This window comes from Musa acuminata, chromosome BXJ1-2 (assembly GCF_036884655.1).
Source record: "Musa acuminata AAA Group cultivar baxijiao chromosome BXJ1-2, Cavendish_Baxijiao_AAA, whole genome shotgun sequence".
Lineage (NCBI taxonomy): Eukaryota > Viridiplantae > Streptophyta > Magnoliopsida > Zingiberales > Musaceae > Musa > Musa acuminata.
The window spans coordinates 28,921,315-28,939,227 of NC_088328.1; the positions used below are offsets into that span (position 1 = coordinate 28,921,315).

At 36.9% G+C, this 17,913-nt stretch overlaps 2 protein-coding genes across 3 annotated transcripts; one reads left to right on the forward strand and one right to left on the reverse strand.

Annotated features, from left to right (window-relative positions):
• Positions 1 to 1,843: 1,843 nt before the first annotated feature.
• LOC135607970 (E3 ubiquitin-protein ligase At1g63170-like) lies at positions 1,844 to 7,924 on the reverse strand. The gene is made up of 5 exons (XM_065100306.1): positions 7,606 to 7,924; positions 5,803 to 6,552; positions 2,782 to 2,907; positions 2,406 to 2,700; positions 1,844 to 2,232 (listed from the first exon to the last, which is right to left on the reverse strand). Exons 2-5 carry the CDS (start codon positions 6,456 to 6,458, stop codon positions 2,074 to 2,076), a joined length of 1,236 nt encoding a protein of 411 aa, XP_064956378.1. The 5' UTR covers positions 6,459 to 6,552; positions 7,606 to 7,924; the 3' UTR covers positions 1,844 to 2,073.
• A 4,431-nt stretch (positions 7,925 to 12,355) lies between these two features.
• Positions 12,356 to 16,605, forward strand: LOC135607982 (palmitoyl-acyl carrier protein thioesterase, chloroplastic-like). 2 transcript variants are annotated; one of them, XM_065100342.1, is made up of 7 exons: positions 12,356 to 12,618; positions 13,341 to 13,933; positions 14,028 to 14,161; positions 14,725 to 14,838; positions 14,979 to 15,150; positions 15,254 to 15,322; positions 16,141 to 16,605. In XM_065100342.1, the coding sequence occupies exons 2-7, from the start codon at positions 13,424 to 13,426 to the stop codon at positions 16,420 to 16,422; spliced, it is 1,281 nt and encodes a 426-aa protein (XP_064956414.1). In that variant the 5' UTR covers positions 12,356 to 12,618; positions 13,341 to 13,423; the 3' UTR covers positions 16,423 to 16,605. The 2 variants fall into 2 exon arrangements, with proteins under 2 accessions (XP_064956414.1, XP_064956403.1); XM_065100331.1 differs by having other exon boundaries at positions 13,359 to 13,933.
• The last annotated feature ends 1,308 nt before the right edge of the window (positions 16,606 to 17,913 follow it).

Consider the following 17,913-nt stretch of genomic DNA (forward strand, 5'->3'; position numbering starts at 1 on the left):
GCACGAGAACATATCGATGAAAAGACTCATCTTCTAACTTCACTTGCACAATCAGCCTTAGGTAATGTTCTTAATACTACCAATGATAAGTCCAAATAGTTAGTTGAGGATAAAAGATGGCCTCAGCAAGGGAAAGATTATGTGTCTGGATAATTCAACCTCTCTACATTAATCACTTCCTCAAGTTGGTTATATCTTCAAAATGATTGCATCTTTTGTAATGATAATAATTTTCAGGACATGCATTTTCTTAAAACGAGAGATGACTAAAGAATCAATTATTTTCTAATCTCATCCCTAATCTTGTGTATAGAAAACCTATCCAGCCGTCTACTAAGAGAATGGCCCTTTGTCCTTGGACATTATCCTCTCGGTAGGGACATTAAATTAGCCTTTATTACGGGTGGGCATAACATTAAGTTTTACCCTAACTTCGATCGTCTTCTATTTGAATCAAGAAAATCATTTCCTTGAATACAATTGAGACCACTCTTCCTTTAAGCCCATATCATAAATAAATAAAATTTTTACTTCTTTTCCGTTAAGTCTTCATATAGGTGATATTTTGAAAGTCTTTAATTTTTACCATTATACTAATAAACTATACATGTTTAATATTTGCACATAATTATATAAGAAGATTTCCTATGCCTCAATCATATAATTTTGATCGACCAATCTAAGTCGAGTCAATTTGCTCGACCAACTGAGGTCAAGTCATCTTTAATTGACTCACTGGATTTGGGTCAATTTTGATCAACGACTTAGTTTGGGTTGATTTGAACAACTAGCATAGGTCTAGTTAATTTGTTTGACCATTAGGCAAAGTTCTTCAACCAACTTGGGTCGAGTTAATTCAGCCTGATTAGCTCATTTGGAGCCTACCAAATTAAGTTATCTTGTTTTGGCACAATATCTCATAGGACAAAAATATATCTAAAATGTCAAAGACTGTCTTTATATGTCTACGTACCTAAGACAAAGAAGCATTTAATGCGATTGACACATTTCATAATGTCTCCTTTACGATGTGTGATGTATCGTTGAGACAAAGAAGAATTTGAAATGCTTAATATATTCTGAATTGTATCCTTTACCCATGTTGTTTGATCATAATAAAAAAAATATCTTAAGTAATTAAACATATTTCAAAGTATTCCCTTTTGCTCTTTATTAAACAAAAAAATATTCTAAGCACGTAAGTACCTTAAAAGCATAATAGTTATCTTTTAATAGAGGTAATACACATTATGATCTAGGATAGTCAGTGCCTATCTTGAAATATAAAAGAAGACAAAAAAAAGAGAATAAATTATATAGTCATCGTAGGTCTCGAAATAAATATTATGTTCTAGGATAATCAATACCTATCTTGAAATATAAAAGAAGATAAAAAATAAATAAATTATTTAGTCGTCCTAGCCAATTATGTATCATGTCAACTACCACCGAGAAAGGACCTATCTATTGGATATGCGTAAAGGGTTTATAATTTATTGTTAAACCAATAGTTATAAAGTTAACATCATATAAGTATGTTTTCATTTAAACATAATTAATATTTGTAGACTTTATATTCCTTGTTTTCACACGTAGATGAAAACTTATTATAAGTGAATTTATTGGCATAAAATATCCTTGTCAACGTGTAATCATAGATGAATGAGATTTAAGTATGACGATAAGCCAAGTACTCGGCAATTCCACCCTCATAAATTAAGTCTTGAGAAACTACAATTCTGCATGATGTGATCTTTAAGCACGGCGAACAATTTAAACAACATATTTCTCATATCGTGCATGAAAGCACCATAAACAGACCGATATATATAGCCATCAAAGCTGCAAGAACCACCCAATGCAACCATTAAAAAGAATGACAAGAGCCTAATCGATTACAGACTCTTCCATACATAAATTTACAGATGCAGGCGGACTCGGAAGAGTTTTCAATTCCAGATTGTAGATTGGTACATCTCTGCCAGTAAGAATAGGCATCTACATTGCTTTACACTGTTTCTACACCACTTCCCACTCTTTACTGCCATTATCAAGATGTCAACTGCATGTCCCTCAAGATGTGGTGGTGTTTCCGACCTCGGATTTGCAGAGGGGGCAGAGCGCATTTATCTTAAGCCATTTGTCCACACAGTCCATGTGGAAAAAATGGCTGCATGGAAGTTCGCGAAGCTCCTCATTGTCCACATATTTCGCCAGGCATATGCAACAGACCTACAAAAAAAAACAGCAGAATAAACAAACCAAATATGGTCATTTATAATCTGTATTCGTTGCTAATCACACATTAATTTTACATACAAAGCCAAAGATCATGCTCAAAACTGCTGTGCATTTTTAGCAGATATGACTCGATGATGGATATCAACAAATGTAATAGAACTCACAGCATCTTCGGCAGAAACAATTCGCTCTTTGTCAGTGCCAGGTGCCAAAATCCCACCATCACTCTGACCATCCGAGTTACTTCCAGACTCGTCCTTGATACAATGCCGCTTAGATTTAAACTTGTAGGTTGGAAGTGCATTTATTAGCTCAGAAGTAGCACCTCTGTCATGGCCCATATCTTCTCTAAAGCCGAGGATGGATATAATGCATGGCAAGCAGCAGCAGATAATTGCACACAAAATGAAAGGCATGGCATATCCAATACAGCTGAATGTAAGGAACACTATACATAACCTGTGATTAAAGAAATACGTAACATTAAAGATTGATGACCATATATGATCAAGATGCATAAGAAAAATATTCTATGCACACCTGTACAAGTTAGGTGCATCCTCAGAAGAGGCACGCCCACCAAATATCCACACATTTCCAACAACAAACCACACGGCAAAGAAGCAATCCAAAGCCATCTTGAAGTGATCGACAAGTGCATTAATCCTGTAAAAACAGCACAAGTGTTTGATTATAAATCTGCAGCTGGTTACCGCAGTTGGTTAACAATGTAGAAAATAAGTCATCAAAACAAATACTCTTAAATGTGGCTTTCGCTAAGGGCTTGATTATGCATCTGTTTTGATCATTCTAAGTCCACAGATAAAAATAAGCATACAAAGCAAGTGAAAATACATCATATGAATGGTATTACACTGGCTTTAGGAACCCTTTCAGGAATTGGTTATCAATGTCACCGGGAATGAAAAGCCGCTATATGCTAATTCACTGCTCCTAACCAAGTTTTCTCTTCTTGCTTCCAATTTCATTCTGTCTTTTCTCTCGTCTATAACTCATTCCAGTATGAATTTTCTCATTGACTAGCTCTAGTTGAAGTTTTTAAACCTACAAAGTTTATGGCTTCTTAGCATAAAGCACCAAACAGATTGTAAGAGATATTATGATGATTTGCAGTTTATACAATTAACTTATATGCAACTAGCTACATGATTTCCTATGGAAGCTAGCTCATTTAATTCAATTCAACATCATTGACTTTTGTTGATAATAAAAATAAGAATCCAAAAGACAGTATTTTACTTGTCTTTACAGGAGTACATCTAAAGTCTACCGAATTGGCTTTCTTGTCACTTTCATCTTCAAAGCTAAAGCAAATACTCCTGTTCACATTCTTATTAAGAAAGTTTAGAGAACTCTTAAGCTAAAAATTGTCTGGATTAACAGGAGCATCATATAACTTCAATGCGTTCAGCTGAACATGCTCCAAAAATTAACATTGAACCTAAATAAGGCCATTAAATCCCAACTCTACATTACCCTGCACCAATACTCTGCATGCAACGCATTATTATCTCTAAACTTTCTAGTTCAGGTGAAGACATTCAGCCAATCATCACCTGCGGTCCAGGCTGGCAATTGGCGAGATCAAAATAAATCCAACTTTAAGTCCAAATGATATTGAACAGGCCACAACTGAATCGATCAACCAACTGATGGATCAGATCAAGCAATTATTGAGATATCACATTTTTTCTAGACACTAAGGCCTAATCCAGGGGGTCTTTCCAACATTTATAATAATTTATCAAAACATGGACTACCGATCCAGGAAGATTTAATATTCTCTTATCAAAACATGACCTGCCGATCCAGCACAACTTATCAAAATATGACTATCAAAACATGCATTCAAAAATTTCCTTAATCTTTCAAACGAGATAATTTCTCTCTGCTTAACAACCAACTCCCATCCCCTCTTTTTTTTTTTCTTTTATGTATCCTACCCATTATCTGTACAGCATCATTGCATAGATAAAACCAAACCGATACATATAAATTAAAAAAGATAGTGAGGAATTCAAGAAAAGGAGGAAAAGGATGGATATAACAATCGACATAGAAGATCAATTTTCATTTACAAACTTGCATTCAACTCAATAAGGTTATTAGGATTATTAAGTTTTAAAAAGCAACCGGCAAATGCAGTGGTCCATAAGAACTTCAAAGTCTTGCTTAATAAAGATTCTATAAAAAAACACTTCTTTTGGAAAAGGTGAGAATCAAATAACAGAAACATATGCCAAGTCAGACACATGGAATACAGTATCAGATTCAGCATAAAGTAACATCTTGTTTAAGGATTTCTTTTTTAGGATATCTTGTTTGATAATTCTCAATTTCTCTGGAGGAGTAAATAACGCTGTTCTTCAACTATTCTCAGTTACAAGAAAGGGGACTACTTAACCATATTCCAGAGAGAGGACTTTAAATTATAAGAACATCTTAGCAAAAGTCATTCAGTCAGAATTCATGACTATCATTAGATTGCTTCAGAAACTAAATGACAAAAAGTTTGAGCGCCATCTTTCATGAATTATTAACTAGATATATTTTTATTCTCCATATATTCTGCATTAAATTTTATGATGATATATGCATTCTTAGTCAAGCCACTCTGATGAAAGGGTTCCAGGTGCTAACCTAAAGTGTCAAGAGGAGAAATCTAAAGTTTATAAATTTCATTTCTCATCCCTGGTCAATGTGGCAGTGCCATTTGCAAAGCATGATACCGCTGTCTGGTAATTAACTCATCTCTGATTATAGCTTCTACCTTATAAGATTTAGTTAAAAGTCATGAAATCTGTAAAATATTCTTTCTTTGAGCAAAAAATCTTTCACCAGTCTATTTGCTCATTCCATGATTGACCAGCAAATCTCTCTTCACCAATCAGTTCCACCTATAAAGAATTCACACAGGTAGCCATAATCCATCAACCTTCATAAGGTCCTAAAATTGATAGGTCATTGTATCATACAGTTGAACAAGCATACTATAGTCCATTCACCCAGTAGAAATTCAAGCATGGTTAAAGTAAACCAACCTAAACAACCAAGTCTAGTCCAATCACTCCAGGCTTGATTTGACACCAATCAAAAGAAAATATCATAACGGCATGGACAGATTAGTGCAATCTTCTACATCAAGATATCAACCCATGCAGCAAATGACAATGTGCAAATTCAACTATTACCACTTGCAAAAATTCCAATGAACATATCCAACCAAAAGCGCAAGCAACAAATGGCTGGCCATGAAGACCTATGCGAAGCAACAGAATTCGAAGGGGGAAAAAACAGTAGCTGACACTAGACTAGAGTTCAACAAAATTATGTGAAAACATTCAGTAGAATTTGAAGCAGCAATATGATTAATGTGACGACAACATTAAAACTTATTTCTAATATAAAGTAACTATTGGTATATTATTATATCAAGTAAGAAGTTCAGATCATAGAATTAAAAAATATAAAAAGCAACAAACTTTGATGAAATAAACAAGCATTTGCAGTGTCCATATAGGTAGTTCATTAAAATAGTACCTTGGATTAGCAATAGCTCTGTTTTGTCTGACTTGTGCTGCTGAAACAATGGTATTGTCATTTTCTTGTTCTGAGGCCTGAGTAACAGGACTAGTTGTATAACCACTTGATTCAGGAGGATTGTTATGAATGGTACTCTGATTTGAACGAGCTGGTTCTTGCATAGAACTGTTGCGACGAATGTAGCGCCAATATAGATGAGGAAGATTAGCAAAACAGCCTACGGTATAACCAATGATCCATTCAAATAATGGAGCTCGTGGATGCTCCTTTCTTGACAAGGAGAGCACAATGATAGCTGCTATAATTTGGCTCGCATTAACAATAAGTTCCACCGAAATCCATAATCCAGAATTCAGTGGGCTTCTATTACGCCGACCATAGTTATCACTTCTCGCAGTTAGAGTAGCATTTCCAGAATTTGCAGCATCCGGTGACACTGGAGAAGTTTGAGAGATCTGAGCAGTTGCGCTGGTTGAATTTCTATCCAGATTATGCAATTCACCTAACAAATTGTTCTCATCTCCATTAATGCCTCGTGGTATATCGACTATGTGTTCATGTCCATTAGAAGGAGTTGCCCGATCCATCAGCAAAGGATGCCTATCAGTCTCACTTTCACTATGTAGTTCCACAGAGGGAACAGCCATCAACATCCACTAAAGCAAGTGAGATAAACTAGCATAGAAAAGTAGTAATCCACCACTTTCCTAAGCTGCTTCTTGTTCTTCCACAGTGCTAAATATAGATCTGTAGCAACAACAAGTAATTCTCAACTGTAACTTCAGCTCAGTGAAAGTTTGTAGCATTGAGTTTGAAATTAATACTGCTGAACAAACACAGTTAAATACATCTCTATTTCTTAATACTCTGAACCATTTGCCTTTCTTTCATTATAAATAGCAGTTGACAGAGAGAAAACTGATATAGCTGAACCAAACTTAAAATTCAAAGTGAACCCTAAAGCCTAAAGTAGTTCTTGTGCAGCAGAACAAATTAGGTATAAATCATTAGATTGCAAAGTTCAAGTTAATTACAGTAAGGCCAACATGTATTAACGACAGATAAGCTATATTATACCCTGCCTCAGATATGGAGACGACCAACTGTAATTGGCAAATGCTAAGTCTTTTATTTTTTTGGAAATAGGAAACTATGGCTGTGCACCTTGAGAAATAAAGATAGATTGATTATACTCAACTAGCAGGCCTGGGCTTTCCTCAATATCATTCCTATTATGGTATTCCCAAGCAAAACGCAGTAATTGATGGCAAATGAACAACAATAGAAAAATACCTTAAAAGAATACAGTCCCAACTATTTGGGGTCGGCTAAAGAGACTTCGAAAGAATTAAAATAAGAAGATCAACATAAGAAACATTAAAGCATATTTTCGTTGCACTGGATAGCACCAAAGTCTCTATTAACTCACAAAGTTAGGGCTAACATCGAGAACAAAATCTCGGTGCATCAGCTCCGATAAGGCAGCAAATAATACAAAAACGGGGAAAATTACCATAAAACCAAGAAACAATCAATCAATAGTGAGGCAGGAGATCGTTAGAAACCCATGCCTGATCTATCCAGGAGAAATTTCCATGTCATTCACCCTTACAACACGCGACAAAACCCTAACCGAAGAATCCAAGACGAGCAAGAATGGAGTCAACGAGAAACGCATCTTTCAGACGTGCTCGGCCTCAATCCACCGATATTGGACCAGAAACCACGAGACCAAAAGGAGATCCACGCGATTACAGAACAAGAGAACGAGAACGAGAGGGGATTGGAGAGGAAACTCACCCCACAAATCACTATTCCTCCGCCATCGATTGCCCACCGCAGCTCGTAACCCGACCACGGCGCCTTCAGGCTGCCGACTTTTTCCTTTTCAATTGTTCACTTCTCGATCAAAACACCACATCTTTTTTGGCAATTTCTAATCGCTAAATCAATGAAGGCGTCGTTCGCCGATCGATCTCGGAACCCGTCCCGCTCTTATCTACGCCGCTCCTCGGTCGGCAGCGGAGGAGGAGGAGAAGGACGACGAGGCCAGGAGAAGATGCCGAGGAAGTGAGAGGAAGAGACGATGTCGGAAGAGGAAGAGGGAGAGGGGGAGGATTGGTCGAACGAGCCGCCCTCACGCGAGTGGGACCACCGAACCAAGCGAGGATGACTCGTCCGGGAGGCACGTGCCGGACTGGACCAACGTACGTGTCGATCTGAACCATCGCACGTGTCCCGGCCCAGTTACATCAACAGTCCATCAATCAACACTCGATGTGCTTCTCATCTGTGATTTAATAGCTGAACATTAATTAATAGTAATATTTATTAGATGATTTTTGAGATGTAATTTAATTTTCATTAATTTCAAAATTTATAATGTGAAAAGAAGGATTTTTTTATAAATATAAGGCCCAAAACTAAAATTATAGTTATAAAATTCAGACTTGAAAAAATGGACGTCTAAACTTCTAACATATTATATTATTAATTTTATTATTTTAGAGTAAAAAGATTGCAACATCATCAACTCATTACTTGTTATCATATAAAATTATGTATTTTATTACTCTCTTATGGTACTCTCCATCATCCTCATAAAATTTATTCCTATAATATTATATATTTAATTTTTTAAATATAATATAAAATTATTAAATCAATAATTCGATTGGTTCATCCACTGGTTCAATTAATAGTTAACTGATCCAACCTAAGGCTATGGGTATTACGTCAGAAAAATATAAAAATTATGTACCATAAATTATAAAAATCACGTTTTTATTTTTGAATTATCAAAATCATTGATTTTATAAGTGATTATAGATAGAGTACTTTAAGATTAAAATTTTTTTTTGTGTGATAGTTGTTAAACCAGCAATATTTTATGGATCTAAGTATTAAGTAGTTAATGTATATATAAAAGATTTGTATAACTAAGATGAAAATGTCATGATGAATGTATGAAATTCTTGTGAAAGATTATTAAAAAATATTTTTATTTATAAATAATTAAGTATCGTTTTAGTAGAGAATAAATTACGATGGAATCATTTAAGATGACGATAAAAGATAGATGGAAAGAGAATCATTTAAGATGAATGGATATAGAGACCTAATAATAAAGTCATTAATAGTACGAGAAGATAAAATAAAACTTAAAAATATATTATAAAAAACTATAAATAAAAATAAAAATTTTATACCTATCTTAATTAGGATAAAACATTCATAAACCCAAACAACTAGGATTTACAAATTTATTGGTGCTGTTATGATTCATGAGTAACTTATATGTTTACTATGGAAGAATTGGACGAAAAAGAAAGCTTACTGGTAACACTTTCTTTCTATTGTCTTTTCTTTTGTTTTTTTGTCACGGATGAAGGTAGGTTTTGCTTGGTGTTTGTAAACATGATTTCCTCAATATTTAATGAATTCAGATGTTAAATACATGTCGATTTGAATTAGTTGGAGCATAGAGAAGTAAATGAGAGATGAATTAAGTTCCAACTGCTACGACCACAACGAAGCAAATCAGAAGTGAAATTGAATACCCACCAAATTTGATGTTGTTTCTTATCTATCCATATTTATGGTCTTCAAAAATTTAATGAACGGATTGCAAGTTCCTATCAAATCTCTTCATATGTAAATTGTTGCCGCAATCATGTCAATGATTGACATTTATCTAGAAATATTTTTTAAGAATAATTAGTTCATCACCAATTTTCATTTTGTTTTAATTTTTTTCAATATTTTTTGGAAAAGAAAAAATTGTAGTCCACCAGAACAGGAAATTGATTCTTAGTTCAACAACAACTCCAACCATAATAAAGCAGAAATATACCGTCTTTCAATCATTTATGATGCTTGGGAACTAAGAGAGATTAGATCCAATTACACTAATATCTTAGTATCCAAAAGTTGTAGATCAAAATGAAGTAAGATATTAAAATAAAAAATCTATTTATAAATTAAGACTATGTATATTAATTCTTACAAATCAAATATAAATTTATTATGTTCTATACATGTCAAGAGGACAGGTTTCCGATACTAAAATTTGAACCATGGAAATAAAATTTTCATATTTAGAGATAAAATTACATGCATTAATCCACTTTAGATTCCCTGTTGATGGGAACCTTTTATGTTGGATATATATTTTCAAAATAATTTAGCAAGGCTTAGCTTCCAAGTTCATGTTTGGACTATGTAGCTGGCCAAGATTAAAGTTTGAGTTGGGCACACTACCATGGTATCATTTGTAGAATCACAATGTTGTCTTTATCTCAAGTGTTCTTGCAGGTGTAGTTCAACAACTCTCTCCTACCTTGACTAGCCTTCTTCAGGGATAGAAAGAATTCAATTTGCCTTGTTCATTGACTGACCAAGTTCATCTCTTTGGGTTTTCCCAAAGTCAGATACATAGATTTGATCACAAGCTTCTTCAGCGAATAAAAGTGACATGATCATTTTCTTAAGATCTTAAACAAATGGCATGCACTGTTCTTCTGTTGCCATATGACCTAACCCTGACCTCCTCTCTCTACCCTGGAAATACCCTTCTCCTGCAGTCTAAAACAAATGTGATGTCTCGAGGCTTGTTTAAGGATGCAGCTTGTCAGTCAGTATTCCATGTTGAAGATTATGTTGACACAACAATCTTGACTGAGCCATGTGGAAGACTAAGGTGAGAAGGTTTGCATAGTTTCCGACGCAATATATTATGAACACATTCCACACAGCAAGACGATGGAAATTTCTAGCACTGGGCTTGTGGAACTCATTGTGCTGCATTGTCAATTCGACAGCCACAACATCCAACCCAGCTTCTTCCTCTCCCTCTTTAGCTCCAAGTATCACACGTTGAATTGCCGTGCTGGTCACACACACTGGGGGCGTCTTCAGCAGCAAGATCCCAAAGTAGGTACAAAGGTGTGATGTTGACCATTTGCTTGTGGGTGGCAGTCTCATAAAGAGGCTCACTTTCATGCACTGTTGACGTTGGAAACCTTTGCATGGGTAGCCACACATCTGCGAAGCTTCAGAACGCCTCTCTCCTCTCCCAAGGAGGCAACAAACTCGTCGTGTTTGGATTTGGTGGAAGTCAATAGCAGGTGGATGCATTGCGGAGTAGTTGGCTGTCATGCTTTTGGCTTGTAGAAGACATGAGCTGAAACCTCAAATCAAATTTCTAATGATACTTCAATCTTTAACGAGCCAGAAATGACATGGTCTCCCAGATTTCTCACATCAAACAGCAGGTCAAATTCAATGAACATCATCCTTTTCTACAGGAGGGACAATTGACAGTAGCTGAAATATCACATCAAGAAAAACGATGGGTTCTGCTAAACTGGAGCCTGGACAATAGTATTCAATCAACAGGCATAGGATCCTATTCCTCGCCAACATCGATCGAGGTGGGCATCCATTAAACATCTCTTTTTTGACATCAGGTGGAAGTTGACAGCAGCAGAAAAAACTCAGATGCAGAAGAATGCAGTATGTTTACTCAAAGCTGGAGCCTACACGATAATTACGTAATGAAGAGGTAAAGGACTTCCTCTTACTTGGACGTGGAATTAAAAGGGTGGCAATCCATCCATATCATACTGGTATGTGTTCCTCTCAAGTACAAACCTCCATCAAGATGGACCTCTCCATTGATGAGCTAAAATAGGAAGCATCATTTAATGAGCAGATCAGATCCTCAACTGTAAGTAGATGGATCCTAAATTGGATCTGCCCCTGGAACTGATCTCTGGGATGGATTCTCTCCGAATCTTTCTTACCTTGCCTAATTTTTATATATACACACTAATATAACATAAAAAATACTGTATTGTTGCATCGACCAACTGCTGTATTCTTAGATTATATTAGTCTGTAATTCATCGATATTAGATTTTTCTTCTGTTAAGGCTTTCTCTTCTAATTGAACAATGAGAGGTGGAATGAGAAACATGGACAGGATCAAATATTGCTCAGGTAATTAGTGTGGTCATGAAATTGACTCGACCTAATCATTTATTGACTGTTCGGTGTGGATCTTATGAAACCATGAAGCATGAGCTCACCAAATAAGATTCTACTTAATTTAATTAAAAGAATTTAAGAGAATAATATTAGTTCGAAGAATTTAAATGTGAGTATATATCCAGAGAGTGTTTTTTTTAGATGATACCACATCGTTGATGCCTTGTCGAATGGACGGCAGATATAAAGTCACACAGAAGTGATGGCGACGTACATATATAAATTAAAATAATTAATTAAATGAGAATTGTGAGTAAATAAATTTGAAATCGATTTAACTGTCTGAATTCATTAAAAATCCAAATAATGAGATGCAATTTACAGGCGTCGAGTAAACATATTGCAGGAAAAATAGTCATAAATTTCATGGTATTTAATGTCGAGTAAATTAAATTAGAGATTTTTTTTCTCATTTGTAATACATGTAATATTATGCGTTGGAAACGTTAGAAAGATCTATGCGGGCGGGAGGTGACTCTCGTAGATGTATAATAAAGCGTTTCGGCCTCCTTCCCAAAACACCGCTGGCTTTGGATTTTGGAATAACAAAAGGCTAAAAAAAGAGAGGAAGAAAAAAAGCTCGCTCCTTTCTCTTCCACGCCCCCTCTCTCCATCTCTCTTTTCTGGAAGGAGGACGCGGCCCAAACCCTAGAGGAAGGAGGGCAAGGGATCGAGGAGGAGGCCGCGTGGTGATCCATATGTGAGCGCAGGAATCCGGTGGAAGCTTCTCGTCACTTGTCTCCTCTTCCTCGCATCCAATCCGAGGTTATGACCGGATCTCTTGCCATCGCTCTCTTTTCCCACTTCCGTTGCCTTCTTTCAGCATTTGTGTCTCTCGAGGATTTAATTTGCTCGCAGAATGGATCCGGAGTACGGTCCATCTCGATCGGATTTTGCAGCGGCGGCTTGGGGGTTTCTGCTTCTGTTTTGTCATTTATTTTATTTTTTTATTTTTTTCCCCCTTTTTGTTGGTTTGAAGGAAGATTTCGTGAAGCTACGGTTTGGGTATGACGCGCTCTGAGCTATGTCCATGTGGGGTGATTCAAAGAGGGATTTTTTGACATCTGGATCCCGCTTGGATTTTTGTGTTTCGTGTCGAAGCATTTGAATCTGCTGATGGAAAGATGCGGCCTTTTCTTATTCCTTTTTGATCAAATTCGTTATAGTTTATTTGGTTTGCTGGCGGCTTTGATGATTCACAATTTCTGCTTGTTGATATTTCCGGACACAAATGTTTTGATTTGAAAATTCGTCAATGTTTTAGCCTTTCAACACTGTTCAGATTGCCCGTTTTCGTTTCATTTCCTTAGTTTCTGTGGGAATATTGTCTCAGTTAGATCGCCTTTGGTGCATAAGATTCTAGAAAAAATAAAGGTAGAAAAATTCCTTCCTTTTTTGGAAATGGTGGTAAGATGTTGTCCATGATGATTAATGAGATCCACCAATCTTTTTTGAGCTTTAATTTCCACATTCTGATGAAAATTTAGTATTTGGCACGTCTCCAGGTGCTGTCATTGATCTTTAATTCCGGGTAATCAAGAGGGAGCGTGAAAACCTTCCATCGATCATCATGGTTGCTTCCATGGCGGTGGCCTCGGCCTTCTTCCCCGGCCCGTCTTCCTCGTCTGTGGTTTCAGCAAAAGCATCAAAAGCCATTGGTGAAGGCCCTGAAAACTTGGGCGTCCGAGGCATTGTAGCCAAGCCTATGTCAGTGTCAGGTGCCATGGAGGTTAAGGCGCAGGCCCAAGCACTTCCTAAGGTCAACGGTACTAAGGTCGGCCTGAAAACTGAAGCCCAAAAGGTCGAGGAAGATTCTCCATCGGCACCGAGAACATTCTACAATCAACTGCCGGACTGGAGCTTTCTTTTTGCTGCCATAACAACTATCTTCTTGGCTGCGGAGAAGCAATTTACCCTGATTGACTGGAAGCCCAGGCGGCCTGACATGCTTGCTGATGCATTTGGGCTCGGGAAGATCATGCCAGATGGGCTAGTTTTCAGGCAGAATTTCTCCATCAGGTCTTATGAGATAGGGGCAGATCGAACAGCTTCTATAGAGACTTTAATGAACCATCTACAGGTTTGGTGGAAGATAACTGCTCGGGTCACCTGATTTTTTTTTTTTTTTTGATTTCACAATGATAACGCATCCTCTTATTCTGTATATTGTGCAGGAAACAGCTCTTAACCATGTAAGGAGCGTTGGCCTCCTAGGTGATGGCTTTGGTTCGACCCCTGAAATGAGCAAGAGAAATTTGATCTGGGTTGTCACAAAAATGCAGGTCATTGTAGAAAAATATCCTTCCTGGTGCGTTCTTTCCCCATGTCAGATTTTTTTTTTCTCAATCAATTAAAAGGATAACCCATCTTAGTACCTTCCTTAGATACATTTGCTTGAACTCTATGCAAGTTTTTTGCTGCAAGGAATTTGTTTTAGTTCTCCGCATGCATGTTTGCCACTTGTTTGTTCTGTGTGTACCATAAATTTTCTTCAGTGCATGGGTGGAGAATTTGTCTTAATTAAGTTCGAAATTAATGGCAGTGTTGTGACCTACAAGCTGACTAAGTTCTTTTAAAAGTCAAGCTCTTCATAATAGTCGTTTGAACTCTTGTTTTGATTTTGCATTAACTGTTACCTCCTTTCTTGCCTAACGTGGACTGTGTTATGGATTACGACTGCTTTTGATTTTTTATGTCAGTTCCTAGATCAGCCTCATTAATGGGTTCATATTCAGTTACTAGATCACCCTCCTTAAATATAGCTTTTCATTGCTAGATTGAACAAACTGATGTACTGTTTGTTCATCTTATAGTGGTTTCTGTATGCATTGTTTTTAAAATTGGGAATCACAACCTACCTTTTCTTTTCAGGGAAGATGTTGTTGAAGTAGATTCATGGGTGGCTCCATCTGGGAAAAATGGGATGCGCCGTGACTGGCATGTTCGTGACTACCGAACAGGGAAAACTGTTCTGAGAGCAACCAGGTTGGTTTCTGCATTTAGTTTCACAGATTCTCTCATGCAGCGACAGCAATTTGCGATTGTTCACCTCTTAATGTTTTTTTTTTTTTTGCAAATGTTATGTGGCTTATATATGTTTCTTGGCTTTGGCCTTCCACTTTCAGTGTGTGGGTAATGATGAACAAACAGACAAGGAAATTGTCTAAAATTCCAGAGGAAGTTAGGGCAGAAATAGGATCCTATTTTGTGGATCGTGGTCCTATTATAGAGGATGATAGCAGAAAGCTAGCAAAGCTTGATGATAGTACTGCAGATTATGTTCGAAAGGGGCTGACTGTATGTCTGTGAACTCCATCTTTAGTACTTATTATATCATCTATTTGTTCCTGTTCATGCCACATATGTGGTTTATAAGCATCTTCTTTGCTATTAAATGCAGCCTCGATGGGGTGATTTGGATATCAACCAACATGTGAACAATGTTAAGTATATTGGCTGGATCATCGAGGTAATGTAGTTAAGGTCACAAGATATTTATTAGAAATAGAAAATGATATCTTGAAACTGCATAAGTTTACACCTTGACTCTGCTTAATTCTTTCTTTTTCATTTTGGAGAATTTTGTTCTCCATGTTGTCATCATATTGAAAATCAAAGATAGCCAGGTTCATTCTTAGAAATGTCTTTGTTTAAGTTTCTTATAGTGGAAGTATTGAAGATGTTGTATAAGGTCTTTACTAGTTGTATGGTCACATAACAAGCTATTTTATTAGAGTTCTAGCTTGAATGTTTTTAGTATTAGGTTTTTCAGCAAACTTTTCTGTCCATGCCTGGCTGTCTTGAATATTCATAAATTCTACATTTTTAAACACCGACAGGCTTGTTATGATGCATTACAAGATCTTATTTTAGCTGCTGAAGCTATATGCAACATCTTTCTGTCAGTTTTTAATTTTCTTGACCTACAAAATTTCAAACCATCAGCTCCTAATTACTTCATTCTGACTTCTGTATCGAATCGCACGTGGGAGGATCTTTTAACCTTTTACAACCTAAAGAACTCTTAGGTCTTAGGGTTGGTGGCTGCACATGGTTTTGGGTCCATGGAGTAACACCCCATGTTGCCTCTCATGTTTGCTTCATCTTTTATGAACATTCCTGGCCAGCAATTATGTTGGGTTTTGGCTTTTGAATAGTATCCACTTGCATCATTTTATAATAATGTTAGGCTGGTGGACCTACTGCGAACCCGTCGCTTCCATGATCAAGTATTTATGTACTATTTGATGATGACCCTTCCTTTTTTGATCTTTATTATGCATGCAGAGTGCCCCAATCTCAATCCTGGAGAGCCATGAGCTCGCCGGAATGACATTAGAATACAGGAGGGAATGCGGGAAGGATAGCATGCTGCAATCGCTCACGGCTGTCGACGATGATGACGGCGATGGCAGCGCCCCTGAAGGATCACCCGGGGCTGGCATTGAGTGCCGGCATCTTCTGCGTCTCGAATGTGGGGCCGAGATCGTGAGGGGTCGGACCGAGTGGAGGCCTAAGCGTGCTCAGGGTCTCGAAACCAAGGGGCCACTTCAAGCTGCTACCGTGTAATGCAACGATGGATCTGATCGGTATCTTGCTCTACTGCATGATTACCACCACTCTGTGGAAGGAGATGGAGACCATATAAATACAACAGCTTGTATCATCTGTTTTCTTTTCTACGCTTTTGTTCGCTTTTGGATCGTATTGGTGCCTTGTATGTAATTAATCATCGCGGATTATTGTTTGCAACTTGAAACTGCTGCTTGTGTTTGGTGATGGCTGCTGCAGTGATCGGATGAGGAAGAAGAAGGCCAGGCTGTTGTTGGTCCTGGACGCCAGCGATGCGTCCGCCGACATGTCGCACGGGTGTTCGACCTTTTGCCCCTGTGCGGTAATTTTCGAGGGTTTTAGCCGTACGCTGGCGGTCGTCAGGCTTTGGCTTGGGTTGTGTACGTGGCGCGCAAGCTTGTCGGAGAAGCCCCCAAAGGAGTCGTGTCAGGGACTCCGCAGCATTCGGAACTTGCACGTGCTTCTCGCGTGGACGTAAGCAAACTCGCTCCCTCTCTCTCTCTCTCTCTCTCCACTATCACCGTCTGATTCATCAAGATCAAAGGAAAAAAAGAAATATGAATGTGATTCTCGATGAAGAAAAAAAATTAAATATTAAATTCAGGGACCATTTCTATCCAGTGGAAATAAAATTAAAAAAATAATAAAAAATTAATATTTGATCTCAAGTTTTTTCTTTTAGATTTAACGACGTTTTATGTTCTTAGGGCAAGAAAAAATTCCAATCATACCATCACGGAAATATATGCTCGAAAAATCGAATCAAAATTCCCAACCGGTTTTGGTTCACATTCAGAAAAATAAAAAAAATCAAACTGATCCAAGAAAAATCGAATCAAATCAGAACCGACAAAATTGAGATTAATTTGAGTAGCTCAGTCTTTTGTGGGCTTTTGGACATGCATTGAAATTTCAGGGAATTAAGTTACATTTAGCCACGACTTAATCGTATGCTCAGTTGAAGAAGGAGGTGGGATCAAATTGATGGTTCCTGTTCATGGTTAAGATTGGAAACTAGGTTTTCATGAACCTTTCTTAGCAGTACTAGTTTTCATCTGATACCCATCCGACTTTTTCACTTCTTTTAAATTTTCTGAATTTTTTTTCAAAGAAGAATATTTAATTGGTTCTCACGAATTTCATCCGAAAAATGCTTATTTCGTCAAATAAGGTTAAGTCTTTAAAAAAAACATCTTAATGCCACACAATAGATGCATCAATAGAAACTTTTTTTTTATTTTTTAATAATTTTTATTTTGAAATAATTTATAATTTGTGGGAGATTACTAGAGCTTTAAAAAAAATAATAAGAAACTTATTTTTTCGTATATTTAATTATCACACCATATGAATCACGCGTCTATTTCTCCTCCCGTGTGTGTCGTCTTGCCTTGTGCACTATGCGTATGAATCTAAATGATTACTTCCTTTGCATACTTATATATATGCTTTTCGAGATAACTAGTTGAAGCATTAAGTTGTTGATAT

Bases quoted from the DNA above. Each gene is read 5' to 3' on its own strand.
- LOC135607982 (XM_065100342.1), top strand. From the start codon at position 13,424: ATGGTTGCTTCCATGGCGGTGGCCTCGGCCTTCTTCCCCGGCCCGTCT. The intron at 14,839-14,978 runs GTTGGTTTCTGC...TTCCACTTTCAG, and splicing joins ACTGTTCTGAGAGCAACCAG to TGTGTGGGTAATGATGAACA. The intron at 15,151-15,253 runs GTATGTCTGTGA...TATTAAATGCAG, and splicing joins ATGTTCGAAAGGGGCTGACT to CCTCGATGGGGTGATTTGGA.
- LOC135607970 (XM_065100306.1), bottom strand. From the start codon at position 6,458: ATGTTGATGGCTGTTCCCTCTGTGGAACTACATAGTGAAAGTGAGACT. The intron at 2,908-5,802 runs GTACTATTTTAA...CTGTTTTTACAG, and splicing joins AGAGCTATTGCTAATCCAAG to GATTAATGCACTTGTCGATC. The intron at 2,233-2,405 runs GTGAGTTCTATT...TTTTTTTTGTAG, and splicing joins TTGTTTCTGCCGAAGATGCT to GTCTGTTGCATATGCCTGGC.